Source organism: Amblyomma americanum, chromosome 2 (assembly GCF_052857255.1).
Source record: "Amblyomma americanum isolate KBUSLIRL-KWMA chromosome 2, ASM5285725v1, whole genome shotgun sequence".
Lineage (NCBI taxonomy): Eukaryota > Metazoa > Arthropoda > Arachnida > Ixodida > Ixodidae > Amblyomma > Amblyomma americanum.
Window position 1 is genome coordinate 86,293,081 of NC_135498.1, and position 21,774 is coordinate 86,314,854.

Here is a 21,774-nt window from a genome sequence, read left to right on the forward strand (position 1 = left end):
GCTTCTAAAATGGGAATCATATATTCTGCGCTACTAGAAGAAAGAATTTTTTTCTATCAAGAGAGAAACGATCCTCAGTACCGGCGCCGTATACACACCGCTAGTGTCACAAAGCGACACAATCTGCGCTATTATGGATTCACGAATTCGCCACACAGTTCAAGTCTTGACATTCTGAAGGAAATTTTGGTCATTGAAACTTTACCAGGCTGCGATTGGTGCTGGTTAGTTGTCCATAATTCTTACCGTGCACTAATGATAAGACACTTTATACAGAAAGGGCACCCGCAACCTCTCATGTGTGTGCTTTCTGTTTCAGAAGTCGGGTTTCATAATTGCGCGGTGAGAAAGAGTTAAAAACTTACCTGACGTTTGTGACGGAGAAATTCATTTCTCTTCCAAACGTTTAGAAATGGGGTACTGCTGAGATACAAATTTTTTCTTGATGTCTTGGCGCCTCCTGTGTAAGATAGGCGAAACACGAGCCTCTTCTTCAAAAATTTTGTGCGTTATGAAGTGATGAATGTAAATGTAAGCTTCAGAAGTGCGGGCCGTCAAAGTTGAACAAAATGTGCAGTGTACCGTAGAGATGTTTCCTAGACACCGACATATTAAGTATTCGGCTTCGGGATAACTGCGTGATCTCAACAGAGGTTTGAAACTCAGTAACAAACTACATTAGCTGCACTAAAGGTAGTCTCTACAGGAGCTGACAAATGTCCTGATGCAACTTGGGCTCAAAATCTGCCACTTCCCTGCATAACTAAACGGGAGAATTTTGTAAGCGTGTATTTCCTCACAGTGAACAGCCAGGTAGTCGCCTTTGAATGATTATTTTTCCTTCGGGACGCGGCATGACAGTGTGAGCATGGTTAGCATGCATCGCGCGATCAAGTATTACATGCCAGACGTTTCCGACGGCACCTAGTCAGTTGCAGAAATTTGCTTCCCAAGGCTCAATAGCAAGGCTAGAATGATCACTAAAAATGTACATGTCAAAAAGCCTACCAAAAGCAAAAATCCGCACTTTAAAATGCCTTCCATCGTTCAAGATTTGAGCGTTGCACTCTGTAAAACGAACGAAAACTGGATTTTTCCAATGGTAACAGGAAATGGAACCGAACATTTCGGCATCCTGTTTGAGGTGAAAACTGATGCCCAATCTTTTAATTAAAAAAAACAATTTTCTGCTTAAACATTGGGTGCCAGAATAGTGCATGTGATAGGTGATCACCATGAATAAAACACACCAGGTTCTGAAAGGTGAAATTATCGTCAGAACGCTCAGTAACAATGCCGACCTCTTTAAAAAAATTTCAAAGATGAAGACTTTTTCATTACAGCAGCAACTTCAGTCAGCAATGTGTTATCTCATGGGGCTTTGCTTTTCTCTTCAGAGAGCGGTTTTTCGTATCTTTTTTTCCACTACTCATTTTATAAGAAACATTTTCGCAGTGAAAGGATTCTTTGCTGTCTCAAAAAGTTAATCTAGCTGGCAACACATTTTCCACTAATCTTTTGAGGTTCTGTGCATTTTTACGTATTACATCTTGGGTACGCAGAATGATGCTTAATTGTGACTTGCTTCCTGCTCCTTGATTGCAAGCATTGGTGGGCTCTTTTGATTCACAGTAAGGCAAAAAAAAGGAGAACTGTAAGGCACTTGCCGGTTATAAAACTCAACAGATTGCTCAGCAAGATAGTGAGCACAGCACCAAGAAAGCAGATCCAAAAGAAAGACAGCTTGTAGAGCGGGAACATGTTTGATCTGCGCAAAGTAGAGCAAGACAAAAGTTAGAGCATATTCACCTAACGTATTCACGGGCGCGGATTTATATAATTCCCACTCATTCCATCGGTACATCGGCAAGCACTGTTTAAACCTCTGAAATTAGCCATACCATTTTTTCTGTGAGACTTGAAAAGAAAAATGTTGTTGTGACATGTCCGAAAAGACGATATAGAGATACAGTTTTTGTCCCACGCTCTTTAACAGGTGGCGGGAAATATTACTCGAGGGGGGCTACACAGAGACCCTACAACTATATAGGGGAATCAGAAAGAGATATCCATCACCACACAAAGCACTAAATAGGGAAGAGGCTGTAGGATGGCGTAGGCTACAGACGAACACCTTCCCTAACCTACACACATACAACAAGATATCACCAACGCAATTCAGACCAGACTGCCCCTGGTGCGGCAGTACGCCCACACTCTATCACATCACCTGGGAATGCAAGAGAAACATAGCATTCCACAATCAACAAACACCGAGTGTGGAGCAATGGGAGAGCTGTCTCTTCAGCAGCGAGCTTGAGGTCCAGAGGGCCTTGGTAAAGCACGCAACTGAAGCGGCACAACTCAGTGGAGCCCTGGACTGAGCGCCCACTCTTGCTTGAAGACTCAAGTCGCCAGCACCCAAGCAAGACGACCAGGAAGTCTTCATCCCCGCGAACCTCTTGGAAAGAAATAAAAGTTTTCTCTCTCTCTCTACCAGTTACGCGTTGGAAGCGAGCTTGCGGGAAGCATTTTTTTCTACCAGAGTAGCTTTTCACAATTTCTTCACAAATCTCAAAAGTGAAGAAAATGCTCTGATATTTTTTTTTGTAAAAAGAATTACAGATTCAAAATTTTTCCCGTGCTATGATCTACAGTGGTTAACGCTGCCTAACGACGGTTTATCCTGACACGGGCAAGGAAAGGTGAATCATTTTACACTCTAAACATGAAGGAGTAAAATGGGAGTAAGCTGTCCTCTAGCTCACTGCCGTTCATCAAAGGTGTGCGCTAGGGGACAGTTTACACCCTTTCTATTCCCATACCGGCGTATTAGTGTTTAGAGTGTAGGTAGCAGTTGATAGACCGCTCGAAGTGCTACAAATGGGCTGACAGACGATTAGAGAAGTGCAGGGGGCGCATGTCCCGCATGCTTGGGCAGAAAATAACACCGCAGTGCAGTGTCCCCAATACAATCTCTTTAGTGCAGCAAAAGCTGGACACAAATCGCTTTGTAACTGCGCCAGATATAATTTTCGGAAATGTTGGTTTTAACGATTACTATTTTCTAGATTTTCTTGCTCAAACAGGGCGCAAACCTTTGGGACGGTGGTGAGAGGGTAAAAGCAGAAGTGTTGGTGCTATTATGTGGACAGCGGTCCAGGGTTCCATAAAGTACTGGCGACGGCGCAAAGCCCGAGAGGCTCCTGCCAAGCGCGTGCCACATTTGGAGCCCACACACCAGCAAGCCAGCCCAGGCCGCACCCTGCGGTATAAACAGCTGTATACGGAAAGGGCCCATCGAAGTTGCAGTCTGTGAGAACTTCAGTTTAACACTCTTTCCACCAATTCTCCAATAACCGCGGGAATAACCGAGGGCTCACAGCTCCTTGCAGTGAAATTTGTACCAATAATCATCAGAGATCAATGAAATAATCAATAATCATCAGAGATCAATGAAATAATCAATAATCATCAGAGATCAATGAATACTGTATTCGAGGTAAACAAAAGAGAACAACGCGGGTGAAATGTGAGAAGTGATATTAGGCGTCATAGGAGATATACAAAGCAGCAGGATAAAGAGAAGCTGAAAACAAACTACAATTATGCTATCTAGCCTCATTTGGCTAATCAAAGAGCGAAGCGCCGAATACATTTTGGATTTATAAAAATAGATGCGCTGGCAGGACTTATTGCAGCTTGCATTTCTATAAAAAAGCATTAATAATTAACTTGTGTGCCACTGGCCGTGTGTCTGAAACTTTTACGCGATTTAGGTGAGTGCAATGCGCAGAAAAAAAGGTTCTGTGGGGACAAAATACTGCCGCCCTTTTTCCAGCTAAATTTATGGTGCTCCTGTGGCGCTGCAATGTATGTGAAGCGTCATCTGTGGCGCACACATTCCGTCCCTTTTTCCAAACTCAGTCTGTTTGCTGCCAACTCTTGCACTCTGGGCACGCAAGTCCTTGCGACAGGAAGTGTTGTACGCACAAACAAGGAGCTTGCAAACAGCTGGGACAGGAGCCTCGGCTGTGTTTCAAGCTTGAAAGAAAAGAAATATTTCTTAAACCGTGGGCGCTAACTTTTATCTGATGCAGTCCGTGGTATGAACGCTTTGTGCACCATGGGCTCTGCGACGGTCACACAGGTAAAGAATGGCATGAGGACTAGTGTTTGGCCGTTGGCGAAAATTATTCAAGGCACACTAGAGTGCTTTCATAAAGTTAAAAAAAACGGCGCCAACTTCTCATTTAACTTCGATGCCGTTCTACGGCGACCACCGCTAATGCCCAACTTCAGTCCTAGTGTAACTGAGGCCTGTTGTAACTGCCGTTTTAGGCTGCCTCTACTGACCCAACCAGATCAGCTCCAATACATGGGACGCCGATTCGACAGGCAACACGAGCAAAGAGCAAGAGAAGACAAAAACGAAGAAAGGCAACAGTTAAAAGGAGAAAGAAAAGGGGAGAAAAACTGACAGACAATTGCGTTATACGGCAATGAGAAATTTGAGCTCAGCTCTTCGCGGCTGGCAGGAGACGTGTTAGGCTGCTAGCCACCCTATGGGATCTTTGCGCGGTATCCACCTTCTAGGAGCTGTTTCACTCTGCTACTGGGACAACCGGTTGCACCGAACACCACAATGAGAAAGCCAAGAACGGTTACATAGGAGCAGCGCTCTAAAAAGATGATGGAAAGTAAATGCATGAACGCATGTACGAAGAAATGCACTGTCGGGGACAAAAACTCTCCAGGATGCAGAAAAAGTGACTTAGTTCCATAGGTGTCATGCCTGCCAACGAACATCTGCTTTCACTGCACCACATTGGAGAGGGCTGAGTCGGGCTGGTTGGTTCATGTTGAAATGGTAGGCAGAACAGCGCTGACGGACGAAACGGAAGAAGGCGAGACAGACACATGCGCTGAACTAACAACCAAATGGTTTGGTTTATTGCGAAAGAGGGGGCAATATAAAGCATAGAAGGGAAGAAGAAATGCTGTGCAAAACATGATATGGCATACATTCGGGATATCATCACTGATTAAGAAAAGCGATCTCCTGTGGGAATAGAGCCACCGATGGTTGGCTTACACATGAGTTGCCTAATGCATGAATGTGAAAGGCCTCCGATATCAGGCGCGAGCTATGATCGTTATATTTGGCGATGATAGTTGTTTGGTTCAAAAACGCCTCACATTCTTCGCAATCTGCGAAATGAGTCACCATATTATTTCGGTGTGACTTGTTTTCAATGTCTTTCGCGTGTTCGCGTAGCCGATCTTTGACGCACCGTCCGGTCTCTCCTATGTAGAAACGGCCGCATGACAGTGGGACCTTGTACACTACACCACAGCAACAGTTTACAAATTTGTTTCTGTGTTTCTTCTGACAAGACTTCTTTCCACTCTCCTGATTCACTCTCTTGCACAGGCCTCCCAATTTCTTCCTGGCAGAGAAAAGGAGCTTTACGCCGGCTTTGTTCACAATCTTTTTCAGGTTATGCGAAACTTGGTGAACATACGGAATACATGTTATGTGCTTAGTGTCCAGTTTGCGCGTCTCCTTCTGAATTCTGCATTCTTTTAATATCGACTCTGCTATGCTAGATAAGATCTTCGTCGGGTATCCCGCAGCGGTAAGCCTAGTAACCTGCGCGTCAAAGCTGGCTTGGGTCTTATGTGCACATGATCTAAACAGAGCGGCTTTCATGCATGTTTTCGCTATCCCGCGCTTGACTATCTTAGAGTGGGCCGACCGGAAGGGGAGCAGGCTTTTCTGGGAGCGCGGGGTTTGCTAGAGTTGATGATAGTTTTTTCATCCAAAAACAAGGTGTTTGTATTGGATCCAGCCTCGCTCCCGTTCTCAGCGATCTGTTGTTAGCTTCATGCGATAGACAACTTCAAGCCAAGCTGGACGGCACCGTTGTTAAGGTTATGCGTTATGTAGATGACGTTTTAGTATTTTATCGCAAAGGTAACGCCCAACAAACTGTTGCTCAGATTTTTGAAGTGTTCAGTACTGAACTTAACAACCTACAATTGACCACAGAGGTACCTACTAACAACAAACTAAGGTTTCTGGATCTGGAACTTGTGCTATCGTGTGACCATGTGTGCTGGATATACTCCCCGCGCTCCAGAAAAGCCTGCTCCCCTTCCGGTCGGCCCACTCTAAGATAGTCAAGCGCGGGATAGCGAAAACATGCATGAAAGCCGCTCTGTTTAGGTCATGTGCACATAAGACCCAAGCCAGCTTTGACGCGCAGGTTACTAGGCTTACCGCTGCGGGATACCCAACGAAGATCTTATCTAGCATAGCAGAGTCGATATTAAAAGAATGCAGAATTCAGAAGGAGACGCGCAAACTGGACACTAAGCACATTACATGTATTCCGTATGTTCACCAAGTTTTGCATAACGTGAAAAATATTGTGAACAAAGCCGGCGTAAAGCTCCTTTTTTCTGCCAGGAACAAATTGGGAGGCCTGTGCAGGAGAGTGAATCAGGAGAGTGGAAAGAACTCTTGTCAGAAGAAACACAGAAACAAATTTGTCAACTGTTGCTGTCGTGTAGTGTACAAGGTCCCACTGTCATGCGGCCGTTTCTACATCGGAGAGACCGGACGGTGCGTCAACGATCGGCTACGCGAGCACGCGAAAGACATTGAAAACAAGTCACGCCGAAATAATATGGTCATTCATTTCGCAGATTGCGAAGAATGTGAGTCGTTTTTGAACCAAACAACTATCATCGCCAAATATAACGATCATACCTCGCGCCTGATATCTGAGGCCTCTCACATTCATGCATTAGGCAACTCATGTGTAAGCCAACCATCGGTGGCTCTATTCCCACAGGAGATCGCTTTTCTTAATCAGTGATGATATCCCGAATGTATGCCATATCATGTTTTGCACAGCATTTCTTCTTCCCTTCTATGCTTTATATTGCCCCCTCTTTCGCAATAAACCAAACCATATGGTTGTTAGTCAGCGCATGTGTCTGTCTCGCCTTCTTCCGTCCCGTCCGTCAGTGCTGTTTTGCATACCATTTCACCACATTGGAGCACGTGAGTACGACTATCACTTTCCCAGGTTTGCCTTTAATTTACTACCTAATAATGGAGCTTTCATCTTTTGTCCCCGTGTATGCGTCCTGGAAAGCTTTGTCCCCAACAGTACTTCACAGCTTTCGCTGATAGTCGGAACTAAGTCGTACATAGATTGGGCAGTCATTTTTGGACGGGCCACCCTTTTTGCTGAAACAAATGTTGCAGCCGCTTCACGACATGGAACGTGCAAGACACGGCCACTTCAATGGCACTTCAAGCGTGACTGATGTGCATTTCTTCGGCGGAAAATTTGGAATGCCTTAACGCCGACGTCAAAATTGTAACAGATATACGGCATCGAAACTCCACTGCATGAGTGCTTACGGAATAAATTATGGCATCGGGCCATATGACACATTAGCAAGGTATTATTACGAGCATGCATATCCACATTTAATTGCACACGTTTCACGCGCTTTAGCACGCACACTCACATCCCGTGAAATCCCTGAAATCACGCTACCATAAGCAATAATGTTATCATATTGAATTTTTATAGCGGAAAAGCGTTTATGTTCTCCACAGCAGGAGTGCAGCAACCCCTTTGGCTTTTGTATGATGCCTTAGTAGGAAAGAATATTTCATCAAGATATACTGAAAAAAAGAACTGTCAGATTCAGATATCTGACATGGTTTTCGCACTGGACTTACCAGCAGCAGCATTATGGAGTATCATGCGTTCGCACGAACAAAGTAAAGCAAGTCCTGGATATCGATGAAGCTTGTTAACGCCATTAACAATACACGGCTGAGGCTATTTCAAAAAAGGTTTTAGACAGCGCTATAACCCGCCCAAATATGTTGGACGAAGGATACTCAGGAAAGAAGGGTCGCCATAGGAATTTCCACAGACATTCCTATACGGCATCCTACGTATCACTTGGAAGGATAGCCAATTTTTTGTCGAGCACGTATATAGCATCACATTTTTTTTTAGTTTTTGTTACACCTTTCAATTCTCTTCAAAGTAGCTTTGTATTACTGGTATATATTTATTACGTCGCTAGAAATCGCGCCTTTAACTCACACAATTTTTCATAGTCACTGTAGATCATGGAATATTTTCGGCGAAGTGCAGTGCGGGCTTCAGTCACCTTGCTTTAGCTTCACGACAATACTGATATCTTCTTATAGAAGAGTTCGTTGCGTACCCATCACTTTCTCACTTCATACTACAGCAAACATGTTTTCTCATTTTCGGCGGTTATTGTCCAGCCCTATCTCTATTGGGCTAGGACATAACTAACAACGACGCTGCTCGCCAGTATTCCTGACATTGTGCCGACAGCCTTTCAAGTATTCTGCTGCCTAGACGGCCGCGCAACGACCGCGAGGCTAGCACTAAGAGCTGAGAACAAGCCGCCTGGCCTTTACTTTAATTTCAGAGTGCGCGCTTTCTCCAGATGCGAGTAACTTCATGGAAAATTGTATACTATGCAGCAAAAATGTCTATATGCGGTCATATGTCCTCCTTAATTGCCACGTCTTCCAAGCTCCCTTTCACACAACGCAGAGTAGCAAACCTGAATTTCATCTGTTTAGCTGTGCTACGCACAAGGTTATGCAGTCGAACCTTTTATAACGAATTCGAAGTGGCAGCGATATTCATTCATTATAGTCGTTGCTTTCTTTTAGCGGCTGGTGTCATTGGCCGAAAATGTCGCATGCCAACAGGCTCACGTGCCACCATGCAGGCAGAGGATAGCACAGTCTGGGCAAATGTGTGCTAGTGTCGTTGCGGCTGGCGTGTTCGTGCGTTAGGCGCAGATGTCATCAAAACCCGGCACTAGCGATAAAATCGCCGCTGCGCTCTGACTCCTAGCGCCCTTTGTGTCTGCTTGAGCACCTAGAACAGAGGCTGAGTACTCGGAGTAGTTTTTTCGTGGTCATTTAAGGCATTATTCATTCAAGAACTGTTTCCTTCGGGTTGAAGCCTTCGCGGGACACGGTAAATGCGACCTGCGGCAGCAATTCCGTCCTAACTACTTGTTTTGGATGGTTTTGCCGCACTACGCACGAAGCACGCTGATCGCAAACAGAGCCTCTACATATCTTAACAGCATGACGTTATCGTCTCACGAGGCAGAGAAGTACTACCCACCGAAGTCTACTTGCGGCCACGTCGAGAAATAAAACGAAACTGCACTCGACACCTGAGAAGCAGAGTGCTCATAAAACTGCCATTTGAAACGGGAACGTTGGAAAATGGCGAAACTCTAAGTACTCTTACATGTCTATACAGGCGCAGCGAATCGTACGCTCTACTCTGCGTAACATCGTTTAGTGCGCCGCGGACCTGAGATGTCAGGGTTTCTTAGAACACCAGCGCCGCACGACCAAAATTTCGCAACGCCAGCACCGAAGAATCGCCTCGCGAAGCACTTCAAGCTAGACTGCCTCATTGGGGGGGGGGGAGGGGGGGGGGGACGTTTTCTGCTTGTTTCATGCACCGTCAGATGGTGCCGGGTATGCACGATAATTTGACCTCGCCTAGTCTAATTGTTATGAAATTGAAGAAATATATAGCATGGATACTTATTACAACATGCGAACGTACTATAACAATGGACAATTGCTAAACGCCTCTTGGGAGAATCACCTTGAAAGCACACGATAGAATAAAAGACTAGCAGTCGATGCGAGGGGAAGTGCAACATGCAGCGCAATGCTACAAAGTTGCTGAAACAGCAGAGCGTTAATGCTGTTGTAAAATTTAGCGCGTACGTCCAGCGGCCGTACCCTGAAAGCCGTGCGATGCGCTCTTTCTCTCTCTGAAAACAGTAAGCACGGCCGTCACCTCAATCTAGTTTGCCACTGAACCTGAGCACGGTCACTAGATTAAACCGCTCAGGTCGTAAGATTGACCGAGCTGGCGCTAAGCGACTTTAATGCAGTCGCAGACTAACGCAATACACGCAGCACGAAAACTCTGCATGAGCTTTTTGACAACTGATTAAGGTGAGACAAGTCAACACTCGCGTAGTCAGGTATTTAATAACTGAAAGACAAACCTTTGCATTCACCCATGGCGACGACATAGCGAGCAGGACAAGGCCCGCAAATGGACCGGAACCCGAGGAGTACAGGGACACAAACAGCTGCGCCACATAAAAACTGATTACGACACAGATAGGGGACACTGGTGCAATGTAAGGGAGAAGAGAAGAGTGCAAAGCAGTGCGTACATACCCGTGTGGCGCTGCCTAGTAATGGAACAAATATTGCAAATATCGTCATTAGGGTGCCGCTCGCAAAAGCTGGAACGAGAAGTGAAGTAGTGCGATGTTTAAATAGCCTGTCCCAATCTAGACACATCTCTCAGAACTAGACGTAATGACCTCAGTTTTGAGCTGTCTGCAAGTGCTCTAACTTCAGATAAGCTGCAGTAGTGAGTAAAAAATGTGAGTTGCATCAGGACAGACCCGCCGCGTTGGCTCAGTGGTTAGGGCGCTCGACTACTGATCCGGAGTTCCCGGGTTGGAACCCGACCGCGGCGGCTGCGTTTTTATGGAGGAAAAACGCTAAGGCGCCCGTGTGCTGTGTGATGTCAGTGCACGTTAAAGATCCCCAGGTGGTCGAAATTATTCCGGAGCCCTCCACTACGGCACCTCCTTCTTCCTTTCCTCTTTCACTCCTTCCCTTATCCCTTCCCTTATGGCGCGGTTCAGGTGTCTTACGATATATGAGACAGATACTGCGCCATTTCCTTTCCTCCAAAAACCAATTATTATTATTATCAGGACAGTCCTCGTCAATCAAGAAAAACAAGATAAAAAGCACTTGACACTGGTCCATCCAGTCATATTTGGACGTCATGAACCGAGTTCTAGAAAGCACGTTTTATATATCTCGTCTGCAACGCTCTTTTATCCACTGATGTATATAGTGTTTCTTTATTCTTTTTTGCGTATTAAAAAAATTAAGCACGACCATTGGAATGACATGGCATCTTTTGCTGACACTTTTTCTCTTTTTCAGATTTTTCGCATAGGTTTTATGGTTATAATGGTCGCAGCCGAGCAGCCTCTTGAGTAAAAGATTAGTCACAGGCATTTTCAAATAATTCCTGCATGTCTCTCTGATTCTTTGCCCCCTCCACGACCATCATGCTGACCTCACGTGTGCAGTAATTTTTCGAGTACGTGTAATGTGCCGTCTTTGAGGCATGTGTATGGTCTGGAAAATGTAAGTTGACTAAAAATATGCATCTCACCAACTGACACCAGAAATAATGGCTCCGAGAAAGAAGGCGCTTCGGAATGTCTTTACTGCTGACAAGAACCAGCAGTTTCGTTCTCCTTGCGCTAGAAACCCCCTTCATTGCACAAAAACAAGATGATCATGCGGGACTGGACGTACTGCTTACCTAGAAGACGGATAAGAAAAGCGGCTTTGCGCTCGCTGATCTTGACGAAAGGTGAGACCATATCCATGTAAATTGTCGCTGCTTGAGAGTTGACGACGGAAGAAACCGTGCTGCATGAATATGAAAAATAAATGACCTTAATTAACATTCTGTTACAGGTTATCTCAACTTTCCCAAAGTATATAGGTATAACACTTTACGAAGATCCGTAAATAAATGTGTCGTCCAAGGCACACATCAGCAACATTTTATTATCAATATATTTGTTAGACGCTAGTACCTGTACAAAACCAATTTCGTTCTTTTAAAGCGCACAATGATGAGTCACTCAAATTCTGAGCAACTGTTCGAGATCCATCTCCTTATCACAGGAGCGCAAAAGCAAGCCATCGCTCACAGACAGGGTTCTGAGATGCACTCCATAGGGGTAGTTGGTAGCACCGTACCTTGTGGAAGCACCGACAAGTCCAGCTAAGAAGAGACCCCTCAGCATGATGACGTCAGAAAGGCTCTCCTTCAGATAATAAGGAAGGATCTAGAAGAGTTAACGCAAAACTCATTTTGTATCCGTTCGCAAAATATGAAAAGAGAATTATATTATGTTTTTTATGCCATAAGGTTTTGCGCAAACATGGGCAAACACAGCGTTGCAAAATCGCCGTTCAATGAAAAATTTCCCAGGCAAAAAAGTTCAAGGCACCCGAATGAAATAAGTGCTTACCGTGAGTCGATTACAGATCAATAGTTTGAGATATTTGCTGAAGGTAAAGATCTTTCAGTAACTCAACTTTTTGTTCTCGATTACTGCAGAATAGTTTCAAAAAGAAGCAGCTATAAACAGTGAGAACTCGGTTCCGCTCCTTATTCTTTATATCAAGCAATGTGCAAGATAACAGTGGTTTGCCGCAACAATGTTTCCGCTACTCTAAAGAGCGCGGAAATTTTTGTGTTTTTGAACCGTCCATGATAACGTAGGTAGGCCAACCGGCGGCGCGGAAATAAATGACATAAGTGGCGTTGCGCACTCGGCGAAATATAGTAACTGCAGCAATGATAAATGACGTTATTGTTAACTTAAGGAAATGTTTACAAAAGTCTTTTGTATTAACTCCCCCGCTTATCATGCGAGTCGATCCTTATAATTCATTACCCTGTTCACACAGATTATGTATACTCCTACCACTACACACTGCACTGATATAATATGGCACGTTTGTTTTTTGTTTTAGTTCTAATATTTTCTTATGTATGTTTCTTTTTTATTTCTTTTTTCGCTGTGTATTTTTCATATAAGAGCTTCGCTCGTCACTGCTGATGGGTAATGGGTGACTGGAGCTTAATCAAGCCGCAACAAAGCGGCTTTTTCTTCAGTCACCTTTTTTCACTCTATTTTCTTTCTTATGCGAAAAATACATTGATTGATTGATAATACAAGTACTTTCCGCCAAAATGTTATTCCTGACTGGTATTGTCTCTCGCAATATCGTTTTGTGCTGGAGTTCGAGCTCAAAGGATGGGGCCCTATATTTTACACCCAATTTTAAATAGAGTAAAACTTTGAAACGAAAGGTCCAAGATAATAGGTTGACGCCTATTTCAAGTTAAAGCTGAGGAGAAAACATTTTCACATTAAAACATGGCTTATGTTAAGTGTCTGGTCCAATTTTTTTCTTGCGCTGATTTTGAATTTACTATTATAGTTGCAACGGTTTCCTGTCCTCACTGACTATTATTTTATAACTGTGCATTTACCTCATATTAGTGGGCTTATAGAAACCTCTCATCCCCACTAGGGCAAGTGTCTTTCCCCGCTGAAAACTACTGCAAGCAGAGACACCGAAATATAAATTTTAGTCAAAGTTGGCAGAAGGAAAGAAAATCTTGAAATTCATGCGAATGTACTGATAAAATCACTTTAACGGTGCATACTTGTGGTGGCGCACCAAGTGTACTTGTTGTTGTCGAAAAAAGAATGAGCATTAAAAAAGTATGCAAGACCGACCGTACGCAGAAGAGCCTCTTCAAAAATTTACCTAGAACACCGTTTAATCTGTAATTTAACAAAGCATAAAATAGACAAACAATCCACTTTACACTCGGGGCTAATTCGATTATCGCGATATTATCATTTATGCTCAGAGTTTTTCTGCAGAAGTTTGAAATTTGTATTAGCTGGTTCACCTTCTGTGGCTGCAAGGAATGATAAGGCTGCGGATACGGTTCGTTGCGTGAGTGCTACAATTTTTTTAGTCAATTCAGAAAAGGATATTTCATTTGGAGGAGCAATCGTGCTATGTGAGAAGCGTTATTGAGAAGTGATATTATTCACTTACTTATTTCTTCATGGTCAACAAAAAAAGCAGGTGCGCCAGTTGGCTGATCACTACGGACGGAGAAGTAAAGTTGAACACATGAGAAAATATGGAGGAATGAAGGACAAGGCTGACACAAAACTGCTTGTCACAAGTGGATGTTGCAGGCAATCCCATGATTTCAATCGTGCTGATATGCATTTCAGCCACGCTTATGGCTGCTGCCTCGCCGCCTCTCTGCCACAAGCTTTTTTTTCTATATGGGGGCACGTACTTGTGAATGACGTACAGCTCCCTTAAAAGGACGCTTAGGACAACTTCATTGCATCATTTTAGTCAGTGAAAATTCAATCTCTGATTTCTTCTTGCTATGTTGACGTTTGTCATCAGAAAAAGATTCAGACATCGGCGAGATAATATGACTTCAAAATCTTCAAGCCGTTGGAATGAAACTGGGGGCGTCGTTTTCGAAAAAGGCAGAAGGTTAAGTGGGCGGATCAGATTAAGAAGTTTGCAGGCAAAAGCTGGATGCAGCTGGCAAAGGACAGGGTTAATTGGAGAGACATGGGAGAGGCCTTTGGCCTGCAGTGTGTGTAGTAAGGCTGATGATTATGATGATGATTATACTTTCCAAATTGGTCGGTGATGGACTGAACTTTATTTCTCTTTTCGGGTATTTTTGTGATTAATAAAGGCCCGTTTTTAGGGCATTAAGGTACTCGGTGTGCCGTAGACTATTCTACGGTAGGCGCATTAAATGTCCTTTTCGCATTAGGAGTTAGTAGAAGGACTACTGGCAGGGAAGAGACCCATAGCTCATGTAAATCGCATGACAGCAGAGACGCCTCCAACTGAAGGAGCAACCTTTTCAAAAAACCGTTTGTACGCGGATGAAAACCAGCAGTCTTGAAGTGGGTCAGGCCTAGAAGACGAGTTAAACTGGTGATGAGTGCTGACTCCTAGTGATCACGGGTCTAGCTGCCGACCAAGAGCTGGATGATAGGTGGGCGATGCAGCTTTCAATCATCGGCACGACCTCCTGGCGGATGACGTGGGAAGCTAGCAGGAGCGCTGTGGTGTACGTTGACTGGTCACTCGTAATAATGCGACGCACGGTAGCGTTCCTTAAAGTTTTGCACAGTTAGGGACTGCGTTCAAGGACAAACAAACGGAACAGGTCCCCGTATGGCGATGTACCAGAATTTCAGATTGTGAAGGCGATAAGCGGAAATAAATGGGCGCAAAAAGAAATTTACGTACACAAACGAGACGAGGAAACGAAAGAAAGGCGCCATCTTCCAAATGTTTATTGCACGAGAAAAGCACATACATCAATAGCCACAGGCTATGCCCACATTTTCACTCTACGTGCATTGCCAAAGCTGTGACTTATCGCCTCGCACTATCATCTTTGCACAAAAAATTGTACTATGCCGCATGCAAATTAACCGAAGTATCATTCACACACAAGCCTTCCTTTTTGTGTGTGAAAAGCTTCCAATAATAGCCTCGCCTGCTTGATCTTGCCTTATGAGCACAGTGTGTCACATAACCTGAAGAAGGTGGCTAACAAACAAAGGGTACCGCTAGTTTTTTCAGCCCCAAATAAGTTGACCAAACGTATACCACGGATTTGTGGCACTGAGTGCCCTGGGTGCAGGATAAAATTTCAGCGTACCTTCATCCGCTGTAAGGAAGGAGTGGTGTAAGAGATACCCCTGATTTGTGGAATTTCCAAACAGTTGGAAGTTCGTGTCTGTCCCTAGTCTACTCGTCTTTGTAGTGTATGTGTTTTTTTTTTGCGCCAAGGAGATTTTCCAAGTTTCAAGAGGGAAAGAAACTAGCCCGGCGACATGGTTTAATAAACACATTGGGGCCGGCGGTCATGTCCAAGAATATCTGGTGCGCTATGTCATCCCGGATGGAAAAATCGATAATCTTTCGCTCGACGAAAGTTCGTCTCGCCAGGCGCCATACTGAAAACGTGTGTCTCTGAAGAACAACCGAACCTTGACCAGTGTCGCGAATTAGTAACGCGTCCCCGACTGCCTAAGGGGAACGCTATCGCGTGCAGGTTAGAACGAAACAACAAAAAGAACAGACAGAACAAAACTAAGCCGTATTTATAATTTAAAGGGAAAGAGCTGATACGAAACGAAAGCAAGAAAAACACACATTCAACACGCGTACAACAGTACACAATAAAGGAAAGAGTTCGCCAGGTACTGAGCGTCCAAGGTGAAGCGGGGATGCCTCACAGACAGGGCGGACGTGGGTGGTTGTACTGCGACGCGACGCTGGCGCTGCATCGAAGGAAGCGGCGGAAGGGTGCCAGGTGGTAGTAGGAGCGGAGAGGAACACAGGAAGACGCCAGTGGATTCCCGTCAGCAGCCCCAAAAACTTGGCAGCATGAAAAACGTAGCCAGGCCCCGTCGACGGCGTCACGAAACGCCGGAAGCTTAAAGCACGCTATCCAAGAGCACCTTTCGGCAGCACGGACCCTCAGTACTTCGGATGCCACCTCCACGCTTGCAAGGAAAGCAGGAGGCTTGCGTCGGTGATCCAAGGGAAGTGACGGAAGCACGGACCAAACGTCCGACGGCTGCCACCTCCACGCTTGGAAGACACGACCTCCGTTGCACTGTCTCCCTGCACAACTCGGTTTTCTGACACGTCAGCTCTCCGCTCCTCGTGCTCGCCGCGCTCTTCGTCGCCGTCGCCTCGCACACACCCTTCGCACGCGCGCATGCGGGGCTGGCACGCGCAGCGCTTCGCTGTACGACGCACCACTGTGGATGCCCCGCGTTCGAGAATCTGGACCCCAGCTGTCAAAAAATTCGGCGCATATTAGAAAGAAAGGGCGCAGCGCGTAAGCAATCGCGCCCGCGCGCTGTAAAAAAAAAAATAAAGCGGAGACACACCCCTTTGAGAATGCGTAGCTTTGTGCGTACCGCTGCCACTCAGATCGCTGGCGCGGCGCCGAGGGAGGCATGGCCGCGCGCGGCGTCGATTTCTAGAACGTCGGAGAAGTTTCTGCTTGATGTCGTCGGAAACGGGGTACCCTTGTCCGAGCTAAAGAGATACCCTCTCCCCTTCGCTCCTGCACTGAAGACTCCGCGTGGCGAGAATGACCAAGATTTTTCTCGAAGGTGATTTCAGGGCTCGACCAATAGGGTCGCGCGCCCGGCGCGAGAAGAAGGAGCTTGCGCAGTTGATACTGCGTGTATGTGCGCGCCTGCCTTGGCGCGAAGAACAAACAGACGCGGGCTGCGCCTATAAATGAGGTCGGTTAGCCGCTGTCGGTTAGCCCGAGCCGCCGTTTACGCTTTCGAGAAGCGCGCCCGCTCGAATCCCGGGAGAACACCACTCGACGAGCCAAGGACCAGCGAGGCAACGTGCGCCAGCCTGTGGATCGGCCCCGTCGTGCTGCTCAGGTCGTCGGACTGTCGCAGTGCCCGGTGAACAAACTGTGTTTTTGCTTGTCTCTCTCTGTGTTAGTGCACTTTAGGTGCAAAGATTTTGTTGAATTGTAATCTCTTTCGATTGTTACTTTGCACGATCGAGTTGCATTGTATTTGTGAATAATTTTTTATGTGCTCGTACGAGTGATTTTGAAATCCTCTGTATCGTCTCTTTGCTGTATAAACGTTGTTTTGTTTGTGAACCTTTGGCTCCGACCGATTCTCTGGCTTGCGACCGGCGAAAGCTGGGCACCAAACGACCAACCCCATTGTCACTTGGTAGCTGCTCTCCGGCTGAGCTTGCCACGCTGAGTCGAGGGCGTCTTCTTTGAGCCCGAGACCGCTACCCCCACACGCTCTAAGGGTGTCTGGGAGCGCACGAAAAAGTGCGCGAAGCGGTGACACCAGCACACGCCGCTTTCGCCAGCAACGAGGCTGGCCACATGCTCGCCCGCTCCTCGCTACCTCGGGGTGCTGCGGACGCCTCCACCACAACATCTAAAAGCAAAGAAAGTATTGGCACGTTCTGGGATCTAACCGACAATCTGAAGAAAAACAGGAGGATATATCCGCCACCGGATAGATCCCTGAGTAAAAGGAATCCTACGACTGGAGAAGAGTCCAAGCTCGAAATTTCTTCTCGCCCCTGTGGAGTAGTTGGACGTGCGCCAGAGGGCGGAAGAAGGACGGTGCAGAAACCGAAATTTGTAAGCTTTGCGGTCACGTGGCAACATTAGATCACATATTATGGAGATGCGTTCGTGCGCCAGGTCCAACGCGATTAAAACTAGCGATGAGTGGGAGACCACGCTAAGAAGCCCTGACGAAAAAACTCAGCGCCTCGCCTTCCGCCTAGCGGCCGACGCTGAAGACCTCATCTCCTAGACAAGGTCGGATGTCCTCCTGCCGCGGTGCGACAGACAGCCTCACCGGACGCCTGCGTGCGGGCCCGGACGTGGCTTGCGCGCCAAATCCGGTTGAAATAAATGTTCTTCCTCCTCCTCCTTCCCCGATGATAGCGTGTGCACATCATATATGGCCCCTTCTCTCTTCAGAAAAAGTTTTTTCATATAGAAAATACTGCCGTTGGTGCACGCAACACTTATGTTCATGTGGTAAATGGACAAGTTAGACGCCGCCGAAGTCACCGAAGGCACTTTACACAGTTACATATGGAGGCATATGGAAACGTGCACAGAGGGAACATGACAAACCTTATACACAGAGGGCCAAGCCTTATACATGTGGCAAAGAGGAAATAAAAAGAGTACAAAATGTCAGAAATAAACATTAAACATGTATGTACCATGTAGGTGATTATGTAAACACTGAACAACCCATAACCGGAGAACGAAGGAAGAAGACAAAAAAATAACCCACAAACACTACCACGCTGCATTTGCACAGGTAACCACTGCAAACGCCGGATTGTAGACTGTACATTGCGCACCACCCTCCAGCAATTTGCAAACGACTCGTGAAATAAACGCCAACGTTTTCCAAGCCTGTAACCTTCTTCGAGTACGCCAAAAGAAGACGCCTGCACAGTCTCTTGGAACGCACGCTCTTCGTATCTTTTCTGCGTATTGATGTGGAATAGCTACTTAGTGCGTCCCAAATGAATCCAATAATCCACGTCGTTCTTTTTTGCCAGAAACCACGAATGTACCTTTCCACTGCATCAGGAGTTTATTGTGGCTACTCAGCAAAAGAATGAAGGCAAGATCTCCTACCCTTAAATGCCTCTTTTTGCTGTTCCTGTCATAGTATCTCTTCTGAGACTGTTGGGCACGCACGAAATTTTGGTGTGCGGCTCTCACAGTTTGCACGAGACCTGCTCTTAGATCGAGGACATAATCATAGGTCGACTTCGTGTTTTCTCCCAGCCCTTCCCTTCTCCAGAGTTCTCTAAGGACTGCGAGAGGTCCTCGCACATGTCCAAATATCAACTCGAACGGAGAAAACCCCAGACTCGCCTGCGGCACCTCGCTGTATGCGAACAGAAGCGCAGCGATATAACGATCCCATGTTTTGAGCTGCTCCTGACTGAACTTCCGCAGCATCTGCTTGAACGTGCCATTAAAATTCTTCGCCATCCCTTTGCACAATGGATGGTAAGGGGTCGTGCTGAGATGTTTCACCGCCAAGAAATCATTGAGCTCTTTCATCATTTCGGAAGAGAAACAGCAGCCCTAGTCACAGAGGATCTCTCTCGGAAAACCTATTCGCGAAAACATCTCCACCAAACCTTCTGCCCCGGTCGCTGAATCTATCTTTGGCAGAGCAACGGCGTCGGGATACCGCGTGGCAAAATCGACGAGAGAGAGAATATATCTATTCCCTTTCACCGATGTGGGTGACGGCGGAACGATAATATCGACAGCGACCCGATCAAAACTAGTGTCGATAAGAGGCATGCGCCCCAACGGAGCTTTCCCTACTTTGCCTTTCGGGCACGTACTTTGGCACGAGTCACACGACCTGACATACCTCTTAATCTCCTCGTGCACTCCCTGCCAGTAGAACACTTCCAGAACTATGTCTGCAGCCTTCTTAATGCGCTGATGCCCCTCCAACGAGCTATCGTGGACAAAGCTTAACACCTGTGATCGACAAGACTTCATAAATACTACCTGTCGAACCTCTCTGCCCGAGGCGAGATGATAGATGCGATACAGCAACCCTTTTTTGACCGAATATGAGTGCGAAGTTCCGTGCTTGCCATGGAACACCATATCTACATTCACCCAACAGGCGTTCAATGACTCATCGTCTCTTCGCTCTGTTTCCAGCGTTTCCTTGGTGAACCTCATGGGACCAACGCTTAAAGAAGTATTTTCTCTCCCTCGTCCGGAAACTTCCTTTCCAGCCAACACCACTTTTGGGCCCTCGCCCTCACCATTTTCACTAGCAACCTTGTCTTTGACTAAGCCAGGACATAATTAAGCAACGGCCTCCTATTTTTTTCGGATTAATACCTGGATTCGATGGCTCACGTGCATCTGGTATATTTCCAATTATGTCATCGTACAATGGTGTCTCTATGCACTTTACCAGCGCCGTGCCAGTGAAATATTGGGAAGCGATATAAAGCTCTTACTCGGTAACTTCCAGACTACTGCCATCAACAAGGAACACCTTAAATCTCGAGCTGGTGAGAACGGAGTCAGGAACTAGGGCTCTCCGCACCACCACTGTATTGCTCCCCGTGTCCCCTAAAACATATACGGGTAGGCCTCGCAGCTCTCCTTCCAATACAGGCATGTGTTGGGCGCCTACAGGCTTTTTCCAGACAAGTCCAACCACCACCTTATCCTCAGCTGGTTCAAGCCTATCTGCTGTTGTGGACACTGTTTCAGGCGCAACACACTCTCGCTGAACACAACAGGACGATTTCTTTCGGTTTCCATGCTTTCTTGAGCAGGAACTTACATCATGCCCTGTTTTTCGACAAAAAACGCAATATAGCTGTTTTGGCTTAGACCGACAGTCGGCAGCCTTATGTCCAGGTCGGTTACAAATGAGACACCTTCCTGACTGTCTTCTTGATGGTAAATTGATTTTTAGGGAAAGGAAATGGCGCGGTGGCTGTCTCTCATATCGGAGGACACTTGAACCGCGCCATAGGGGAAGCGATAAAGGAGGGAGTGAAAGAAGAAAAGAAGAACGAGGTGCCGTAGTGGAGGGCTCCGGAATAATTTCGACCACCTGGGCTTCTTTAACGTGCACTGACATCGCACAGTACAAGGCCTGGCGCCTTTGCGTTTCCCCTCCATCGAAATGCAGCAGCCGCGGTCGGGTTTGAACCTGGGAAATCCGGATCAGTAGCCGAGCGCCCTAACCACTGAGCAACCGCGAAGGGGTTTACTGATGGTACATCCTTATCTCTCGGAATGCCCGCCTCGAACGATTTTTTGAACGAAGACAAGTTTCTTTGCCGCTAGGTTTATAGAAAGTTGTCTGCCGCCTCAGCCGTTTTGTGCAGCGTCTTGCACGCTCTTTCTCGAAGGAAAATCGACAGACGGCTATGACAGTTCCTTATGAACTGTTCGACCACCAACAAGTCACGTAGATCATTGTACGTTGTGGCCGTTCCCGACACCTCAACCCATCGATCGAAAAGACCGAGCAAACGTGCTGCGTATTGCTTGCTTGTTTCTTTATCATGCGGCTTACTTTCACGAAACCTTTCGCGATAACCTTCTGCTGTAAATCGAAAATGTTGGAGCAGGGCTAGTTTTGCCTTATCATAATCCATTTAATCTGCTGGGGACAGTCGACCGAAAACACGGAAAGCTTCCCCAGGCTAAGACATACTGAATGCTGCAGCCCATTTTTCCTTGGGCCAGCTGTGCCCTTCTGCGATACGCGCAAAACATTTGAGGTGTGCATCTACGTTATCCCTGCGATCGTCGAAAGGCTGGATCAACTTGTGTGGGCTAACCGTTACTGAGGGCCCTGGTGCGGGTTTTCGATTGTCCCCACCTGCTTCTGTGAGTTTTAATGGGAGCTGCGATCTAC

The 21,774-nt window shown here is 46.3% G+C and overlaps 1 protein-coding gene across 1 annotated transcript in view; it reads right to left on the reverse strand.

Moving 5' to 3' along the window:
* Window positions 1-1,626: 1,626 nt before the first annotated feature.
* Window positions 1,627-21,774, reverse strand: part of LOC144119855 (sodium-coupled monocarboxylate transporter 1-like) — a 55,869-nt gene continuing 35,721 nt past the window's right edge. The window contains exons 9-14 of the mRNA XM_077652378.1: window positions 11,927-12,015; window positions 11,481-11,590; window positions 10,304-10,371; window positions 10,126-10,212; window positions 3,099-3,265; window positions 1,627-1,768 (exon numbers count right to left, since the gene is read on the reverse strand). Of these exons, the coding sequence (XP_077508504.1) occupies window positions 1,627-1,768; window positions 3,099-3,265; window positions 10,126-10,212; window positions 10,304-10,371; window positions 11,481-11,590; window positions 11,927-12,015 (663 nt within the window). The remainder of the gene's footprint in view (window positions 1,769-3,098; window positions 3,266-10,125; window positions 10,213-10,303; window positions 10,372-11,480; window positions 11,591-11,926; window positions 12,016-21,774) is intronic.